This window comes from Trachurus japonicus, chromosome 1 (genome assembly GCF_045865225.1).
Source record: "Trachurus japonicus isolate A0001 chromosome 1, Traja_1.0".
Classification (NCBI taxonomy): domain Eukaryota; kingdom Metazoa; phylum Chordata; class Actinopteri; order Carangiformes; family Carangidae; genus Trachurus; species Trachurus japonicus.
In genome coordinates, this window is record NC_140907.1 from 40045268 (window position 1) to 40054739 (window position 9472).

A 9472-nucleotide genomic window follows, 5' to 3' on the forward strand; every position below is an offset into this window, starting at 1 on the left:
TATTGACGACTATTGATGAGTATTGACGACTACTGACGACTATTGATGAGTATTGACGACTATTGATGAGTATTGACGACTATTGATGAGTATTGACGAGTATTGACGACTATTGATGAGTATTGACGACTACTGATGAGTATTGACGACTACTGATGAGTATTGATGAGTATTGACGACTACTGACGACTATTGATGAGTATTGACGACTATTGATGAGTATTGATGAGTATTGACGACTACTGACGACTATTGATGAGTATTGACGACTATTGATGAGTATTGACGACTATTGATGAGTATTGATGAGTATTGACGACTACTGACGACTATTGATGAGTATTGACGACTATTGATGAGTATTGATGAGTATTGACGACTACTGACGACTATTGATGAGTATTGATGAGTATCGATGAGTATCGATGAGTATTGACGACTATTGATGAGTATTGATGAGTATTGACGACTACTGACGACTATTGATGAGTATTGATGAGTATTGACGACTACTGACGACTATTGATGAGTATTGACGACTATTGATGAGTATCGATGAGTATTGACAAGTATTGATGAGTATTGATCTGCTCTCTTGTCTCCGCCCACAGACATGGCGAGCTAAGCAGCGTCCAATCAGAAACCAGAGGCACCACAGCCTCCTCCTCCTCCTCCTCCTCCTCCTCCTCTTCCTCCTCCTCTCCTCCTCAACTCCTCCTCTTCCTCCTCCTCCTTCTTCTTGTTTTTTTATTGCGCCTTTCCTCTTCCTCCTCTTCCTTCTCTCCCCCTCTTCCTCCTCCTCCTCTCCTCTTCCTCCCACATGTCCTAATGGCCTGGGGCTGATATCCAATCAGAGCTGCTTCACAGCTCCGTGTGACAGGAAATTCAATTAGGCTGAATTTTTTCCCTTCAATCTTTCTCTCTCATTCCCTCTCTCTCTATTTCTCTCCCTCTCTCTCTCTCTCTCTTTTTCTGCCACGCTTTCCCTTTGTCTCTCGCCCTCTCTTTGTTTATCTCGTTCTCTCGTCCTTTTTCATCTCTCTCTGGTTAGTTTCCTGGATCTGTAGAGGTAGAGAGGAGCTCCGGGCGCCGCAGGTTGTCCAGGAAAACTGAAAAAATTTAAAAAATAGAAATAAGAAAATAAAAATAAATAAATAAACTCTGATTTCCTCCATGAAGGAGAAATTAAACTCTGTTTGTCCTTGAACAGTCTGAACTGTTTATTTTCTGACTTCAAGCTGCTCCTCCTCCTCTTTCTTCCTCTTGTTCCTCCTCCTCCTCTCTTCCTCCTCCTCCTCCTCCTCCTCCTCTTTTACCAGCTGTGTCTCTGTCTCAGGTGGACGCCGGCGCCTCCTACAGGATGAACCCTCTCGCCGCCCTCGCCATCGACCGTAACGCCCTGTTGGGGCGGGAGAACCTCGGCGCCCCCGGTGGCGGGCTCTTCTACCCCGGCACCCCGCGCGTCTCTGCGGCACCGCCACACAAACGCGCTTGTTTACGACAGATAAGACTACACAAATATAGGCCTACCCATCGTAACATTGTAACATGGATTGATTTCTCGACGGTTTTGTTGAAAACAATTATGCACATGGCGGAGAGGAGGGTTAGCAACCCAGAGGAGAAGAGGCCGGACTTGTATAGTTCCCATTTAATCTGCGCTAATTTGCACCGTGATTTGCATAATGAACCTCAAGCTATTTCAGTTCTCACTCCTGCCAGGTGAGTGTCAATATCTGTTGTACAAGCAGGCAATATATTATGGTGTGTTAGCAACTTGTTAAATATTAGTGTGTCTTTCCTTTGGTGAAGAATAGTCTGCGGTAATCTGCCGTTAGTGTTGGCTAAACTGACATTAGCCATTAGCCTATTAGCTAATAGCAGACTAGTGTTGAATTTAGTCGTGTGAATATTAGTTTCCTGACATGTTAACTAACATTCAACAGTCAGCGGTTTCACGTACCACTGATTCAACCATTAAATGTAGTGACGGCATGAGTTGTTGGTTTACATATTGCTAACCATTACTTACCAATGTAAAGTCGTCAGTACTACAGCTTACGTTAGCTTACTGTACCGTAGTCATGATAACGGACAAGTCACTGAGTGAAACGTTTTAAATGTGGTCTGAAAAATGTTGATGCTTTAAATGTTTTAGGTTAAAGGATAATTGTATGCATAAAATCGTTGAGCAAATCAAGTTTTCTGACATATTATGTTTATCATATTTCACATTATGATACAGGATGCCGTTAACTGAACATGGCGTGTACGATGTGTTTTTAAATTAGTCCTTCTGTTGATATTTGAACCATTGGCTAGAAACGTAGTTGCTTACCAATGGTAGTCTGCTGTTGGCTTTGGCTATAGACTGTTAGCCCAGTTGTTGCTTTACAGAACAAAATACGTTTTTTGACACATTTAGATATTTTAATTTCAATATGTGTATGATTAATATTTATGATATAGAATAGGATGCCATTAACTGAACATGGAAGTGCACCCTGTTCAAAAATAACAGTTAGTTGAACCATTGCCCAGAAAACTTAAGTGGTAGGCTAGTCTGCTGTTGGCTTCAGCTATACTGATGTTACCTGTTAGCCCAGTAACTAGCAGCTTGTTACTTATCAATTAGAGAGTCCCTGACATTAAACATAAGTTGTTCAACTGTCAAACACAAAATTCTGACAGTGAATCTGTTTATTTCATCTGTTTACACTGGTGAAAAAGATGTTTAGACCTTAGATGAAAGATTAAACACTTGTTTTTATCAGTTCCTCAATTCTCATGTATCTCTGACGGCTTGCCCCGGTAGTTTCTAAGGCCTCATGAATATTCATAAAGTTAACAGGAAGTTATTTATCTTCTTTTAACAGCTTGACTTCCGTCCCCTGAGCACAGTCGGTCATCACTCTCCTCCCTTGTCGGATGAAATCAGGTTTTACATCAAATTTATGTTTCTTTCATACACTGTTGAGCAGCTGATGTGTTTTATTGTGTCTGAAGTCACACAGAGAGATGAGAGGAGCAGTGATGAGTTTAACAGCAGCATCAAGTGGATTTGTCCTCGTCCTTCTTCTCACTGCACCAGGTACTGTACATCTACATTTAGTTAACACATTCGGATCAAGACGAAAAAGGTTTGAGTCAATAGATATGAAACATTCTTCTCCTTTATAAGTTTAGCAGTTGGTATGAACTCAAGAAATAGTGAAAACATAATGTGTGTCTTTGTTGTTATTGCACAGTGAGGCTGGTGCTGTCTAAATTAACTGTATGAATGAAGCTGTATCCAATCAAATCAAGTTGTCATTTCTCTGTATAGTAGTGCAGACAGAATGAGAGAGCGTTTCTTCCAGGAATCCATTGTGAAAAACACACACACACAAGGTTTGTAGTACAGTACAGTTGTTAAAGTGTCAAATGAGGATGGAGGATGATGAATAAATGATTTAAAAACAAATCCAGCTACAGGTAGCCTACTATAGTGTCATGGTGTGTATACTTCAGATCAGCGGTTCAGCAGTTGAACAGCTTATGGAAGGAAGCTGTTGATCAGTCTGGTGGTTCCGCATTTTTATGCTTTGGAAACGTTTGCTTGATGGGAGCAGTTCAAATTGTTCAAAAATTTGTTGAGAGGGTGTGAGGAGTCCTTGATAATGGTCAGTGCCCTGTCATCTGAAGGATTCAGTAAATGTAGAGTTTATCTACAAATGTCTGTACGTCCTGTTTAAGAGAACGAGAGAACAGCTACCAAGACTCAAAATAAGGAACTACTTAGACGTCAATGGTTAATTTTGTTACTTGTTGATGTAAGTGTGATGTTTCCACTCCCTGTTTGGTTCACAGTGACCCGCCCTCCCTTACAGTAGAAACCAAGTGTGAATACCAATATGCATTCAAATTTAATGCCAGCATAAACACTGAGTGACCCAAGAGGAAACAAAACAAGGACATTGCACACCCACTAATAAATAATTATTTGCCCCTATGACATTGTTCATTGAGGCTGCATTAATATTCAGAGGTCCAGTAGTTTTCTGTCTAGACTTTTCTTTTTGTGTTCACTGTGGCTTCATACAGCAACAACATTATTCACATTGTGAGTTTGAAAGTGAATAAAAAGGAAGACACCACAGGAGGAAAACATGATTTTTCTTCAGTAACATATACATAACAATATAGAACAATATCACAGACATGTTTGTCTTAAACTTGCAGTGAGACGTGTTGGAGCCAAGTAGTTTAGTAAATGTGTTTTAGTCATGTAGCAGGTTTACATGTTGAATTAGCTCCATAAAACTTCAGTGTTGTTCTGAGTCTGACTGTGGTTTCTGCTGTGCTCTGTGTTACAGTGATACAGGGTCAGAGTGGCTGGAGAGTGACTTACACTGACACTCACATCTGTGCCTCTAAAGGATCAACAGTGGAAATGAGCTGCACATACAGTTACCCATCCTGGATAAATAACATTTACACTACGGTTGAGAAAACATACTGGTTCACTAAGGGGTATTATGATGGTGTGGATCTGACAACAGACTCAGACTACACAGGTCGTGTGGAGAATCACTGTGATAGGAGGAAACGCTGCACTCTGAGAATCAGAGACCTGAGAGAGAGAGACTCAGCTGTTTACAGGTTCAGATGTATAACTAACAATGCAGGATACACAGGTGAACCTGGAGTGACTTTGTCTGTCAGAGGTAACGTTTTCACTGGAATATTTATCAGTTTGGTACAAGTCATTGACGACTGAGAATCTTTATTTGTCTCTGTGTTTGTACTTTTCTAGTTTAGTTCATGTCTGTTCTTTCTTCATAGATCCAGACCTCCAGGTGCTGGTGGAAAGATCATCAGACCAGGTAGAGCTGAAGTGTCACAGCAGTTTTAAAGCAGCTGATCGTCCTTCATTTGTCTGGTACAAGAACAAACTGAAGATGGAGGAGGAAACATTTTCCATCAGAGTCTCTGTTAATGACAACAACAGATATTCCTGTGCTCTTAAAGGATGTGAGGATCACCGCTCTCCTCCAGTGTGTGAGTTTACTCCACAGTGTCACTAATACAATGTCAAACTAAAACCTTCCACTACAGAGATTGTGAAGAATGACCACCGCATACAATTTATTGTGAACAACGCGTTTCGCTTGTTGTGTCACCAGGTTCGCCTCTGGCGTTGCTGGGTGTGTTCATATAGACTACCTTCTGGTCACATGACCCAGAACATACACAGTTTATGTCTCATACTGGATCAACCTCTGTATAAACTATCAACTACATCATATTCACTTTTACTGTGAAAAGACAGTTAAAGTTGACTTGTCCTCATGTTTCCTCCTCCAGATGCTCCAAAGCTTCCCTCTGTGTCAGTGAGTCCCTCTGCTGAGATAGTGGAGGGCAGTTCAGTGACTCTGACCTGTAGCAGTGATGCTAACCCAGCAGCTAAACTCACCTGGTACAAGGAGGATGAAGACTCACCAAAAGCTTCAGGACAGATCTTCACCATCACTGACCTCAGACCTGAACACAGTGGGAATTATTCCTGTGAAGCCCAGAACACAATAGGACGTCAGAAGTCCACCTTAAATCTGACTGTTGTTGTTTCAGGTGAGTAAATGTGTGTTAATCCTCTGTTGACTCAGTCGTCCTGTAACTCCCTCATCAGTTGTCAGTGTTTCCTTCTGATCCTCCAGGTTCATGGAAATCAGCAGCTGCTGGAACAATCCCTGTTGTTCTCCTGGTTCTGGTCCTCCTCACTGTCTTCCTGTGGATCAGGTGAGAACGTCTGTGTCTCCATCATCATCTTCACTGATCCATCTAAATGTAGGAGTTGATTCATTCGACTGTTTTTCCTCCTGTCTAGAAGAGACAAGTTGTTCCCACAGCAGCGTGAACCAGGAGAGAGACCTGACAACGGAGCAGAGGTGAGACAGGAAGAGTTCAAGGGTGAATTCCAGTTCTCCCCTTAGCCCTAGCCCGTGGCCCTAACCCTTCGTTTTGCGCGTTCACGTGAAGTGGTAGGGGTGTCCCGATTCTGGTTCAGACGAGGGTTAGGGGGAAGTGGTCTGGCTATCTGGCCCTTGAAACGGAGATTTGTCAGGGGCACACTACAAACCGAGGGCTATGACAAGTTTCCCAGAATGCATCTTGCGGCAACCGGCAGCTGTTTTATTTCTCACTGTAGCGCTGTTATTACATCATTTTGTTAAGTTTTAATGCATTTCATGTGAGAAAGTAGCTGTTTAGATCCCCAATGTGCGGTCGGTTTATCCAAATGAGGCTGTTTAGACGTTTGCTCCGATGTTTTTGGGAGAAGTGAAGCTCCACGACGGCTCGTCGCATAGACTCATTAGCCGGCCAACCTCTGTCGTCATCCCGGGAGAAAAGACGATCGCTAATTAGCTTACCCGCAGGGTTTTAAAGGTTTACCGCCGCGTAGTTACATTCTTTTTAGGAGATAAATGCTGGTCTCATTGATGAAATGTAACAATTGTGGCAGTCGCATTAATTTGTTTGAATTCAAAGAGAAGCTTCATGTGTGTTTTGGACACAGGAGCAGCGCTGCCTGGGAGTAGGGATGTCACGATTATAGATTTTCTTGGTACGATTATTGTCAGAGAAATAATCACGGTATTATGATTATCACGATTATTATGCATCAATACATTTCACAACACTATGAAGGTGTAAAATCAAATATAGTCAAAATATAATTACATTACTAATCTCTTAATATAGGACCAGTTATTAATAAACTGGGGGAAGTGTTTGCAATATTTAAGTCATTAATTATCATCTATATCAAATGTATAAGTTTATTTTAATCATTTTTTTCACAATACAAATGACACGCTAACATTTAAATTCCTACTAATTCAGTGTTACTTTAGATAAATGGACCAGTATCTGTGCATACACCTTTACTTTGGCGCACATCTGCAGATATGGTTCATCTTTTTCAGAAAATGACGGTATTTAGGAATCTTTATGATCAATTAATTGTGGCGTTTAATACCACGATTAATTGTGAAAACAAGTAATCGTGACATCCCTACCTGGGAGCTCTGTAGCCTACGTACAGAAATCACCATATTTACATCAATAAATAAATATTTAACAATGAACCGATCAGTCTTCATTAAATTTTATTTTATTTTATTAAGTTAACGTGGTTTTGAATACAGGATTTGTGGCTCGTCACTTATGTGAAAGCCAGCAGAGACGACTGATGACGTATGTGATTGTTGAAGGGGTGTCCCAATTTGTAGGGGTTGACTTTCAACCTCTACCCCTTGTATCTCCGTTTGGGGTAGGGATGAAAAATAGAATTGGAATTGGGCACAATTCTTCCAGTGTGAAATGAAGCATGAATGTCAGACTGCACTTGTCCTGTTAAAATTCACCTGGAAACTGTTGTATCAGCTGTTTAGTCCACTTTCTTCATGGCTGCCTTCTTGGTGTTTCACAAACAATGGTTCATTAAAGCTGTGGATGATGGTGTAGATCCCTCAGGCTGAGAAAAGTGGCTTTAAACTGTGGAACCTCACTACAAGTTGATTCATTGACTTTGCTGAATGTGTCAAGGAACATGAAGCAGTGTGTGAATACTCTGACCTCTGGTGGTGGACAATAGGAATTACAACACAATAAAAGTCTTTTGTTATAACTGAGATGTGTTTGTCCCGTCAGCTGAACGTGGGTCCAGCGTTTGACTCCCCGTCCTCTGCAGCAGGACAGCAGGATGACCTTCAGTACGCCAGCATCAGCTTCTCTCAGCAGAACCAGGGAGATGTTGTCTACTCCAACATCAGAGGTCATCTCCATAGAGAAACTGAGGAGGAGGAGGATGGAGTTGAATACTCTGCTGTCAGACTGAACAACACCAGCAGTGCATCAGGGTGAGCAGCTCCTCTCACATGAAAACAACACACATCAGGTTAAAAACTGTCAGAGTGAAGTTTTTATTCTTCTCTTCACAGAACAAGACGACAACAAGATGGAAACGATTCATTTGCACTGTACAGCACAGTCGGCCAACACACATGAATCTGTGGTCTGTTGTTTATACTTTGATCAACAGGACGAGGAAAATACAAACACATAACTGTGGTTTATGTAGGGAATGTAAATACTTATTTGTGTTCTTTTTGTTTTAAAGGGTTGTATATGAATGAAAACATATTTTCTCACTTACTCATCCTACTTTTATCCAATCATGTATATTCGCTGTGAAAATGTACCTGAATGTGAGAGCAACCCACTATCACATAGAGACTGTGAAGGCCAGGGAAAGAAGGGTTTTTTAAATGAGACTTAAAAACAGGCAGTGTGATGTCAACTACTTCTCATAAACACAACAGCTTGAAGACAAGAATATAGAGATATAGGATACAGTATGTAGTGGGTCTGGAATAGCCACATATAGTTTATTATGTTAACAGACACCCCCTCTTTTTCATTTTAATATTTGAACTTTTATTTGAAACTTTATAAACTCAGTTTTGCATAATCATTACCATTTTGCACCAGTAGATGGTGCTCTAACACCAGTCGGTCCAAGCAAATTGTTTCTGCTCTGCTTTGCTCTGCGCATGTGCAGAGAATAAACCTTTTTTTTTTTTTTTTTTTTTAAACATATTAATTAAAAAAAAAATTCTGCAAAATAGAGTTTGTTTTTAAAGCTTTTGGTAATTGAAGTCCATTGATGTCGGTGCTGTATTGATAAAGTGTAAAATTTGGTTTGCTGTTAGTCCATTTCTTTTTGTGTATGTGAAATTTACCTAAATATAAAACAAGTTGTGCAAAAAAAATAAAATCATTTTCCATTTTGTTATTTTCAAAGTAAAACAAAATGTCCTTTTCATTGCTGGATATATTTTATGTATAATTTTGTAAGATACTTCCTTGATCTTATTATTCAGACAAAATGTATTACTAATCAACCACATTTTTCCAATTCACATCTTTAAAAAGAGATTTCCCCCCCAAAAAATAGCAGAAGGAATAGTTACATTTATCAAAAGATTCCTGATGTATTTATTTGTACATTCTTTGACAGGCTCGTATTGTTTATAGGAGCTGTCCTATAAAGATCATTGTATAACCAAAAACATCTACCTGTTATGGTCTTCTTTCTGGTCTTACTCATTTAAAAAGACAAAAACAAAAACTCTGCTCTTCAGCCATGTTAGCATCGTCCTCCTCAAGCTCTTTGCTAATGCTAGTGTAGCCCATGTGTTCAATGTAATAGATTCATATTTCATGAAAACTCCACTTTTTCCCAGGTTATTATTAGTTTTCTCATACATATCTGTTTCTGTGTGAATTTTTATTTTGGCGAGGTGATTACAATGGCATTTTATTTTGGCGCCTGATAATCCGTTGACGTTCCACTTCCTGTTGTTTCGCGGCCATTTCCATCAGTCGGCTCGACGTCTTCCTGAGCATAAGTAAGACTTTGTAACTACTC

At 40.2% G+C, this 9472-nt stretch overlaps 1 protein-coding gene across 1 annotated transcript; it reads left to right on the forward strand.

The window, feature by feature from the left end:
- Positions 1–2909: 2909 nt before the first annotated feature.
- Positions 2910–8049, forward strand: LOC146992609 (sialic acid-binding Ig-like lectin 14). Its single transcript, XM_085791047.1, has 8 exons — positions 2910–3091; positions 4356–4706; positions 4825–5040; positions 5347–5610; positions 5697–5778; positions 5867–5927; positions 7693–7901; positions 7983–8049. The coding sequence occupies exons 1-8, from the start codon at positions 3019–3021 to the stop codon at positions 8047–8049; spliced, it is 1323 nt and encodes a 440-aa protein (XP_085647173.1). The 5' UTR covers positions 2910–3018.
- The last annotated feature ends 1423 nt before the right edge of the window (positions 8050–9472 follow it).

Excerpts from the sequence above, each read along its gene's own strand:
- LOC146992609 (XM_085791047.1), top strand. The coding sequence starts at position 3,019 with ATGAGAGGAGCAGTGATGAGTTTAACAGCAGCATCAAGTGGATTTGTC. Across the intron at positions 4,707-4,824 it reads AGTGACTTTGTCTGTCAGAG|ATCCAGACCTCCAGGTGCTG; the intron begins GTAACGTTTTCA and ends CTTTCTTCATAG. Across the intron at positions 5,041-5,346 it reads TCACCGCTCTCCTCCAGTGT|ATGCTCCAAAGCTTCCCTCT; the intron begins GTGAGTTTACTC and ends TTCCTCCTCCAG.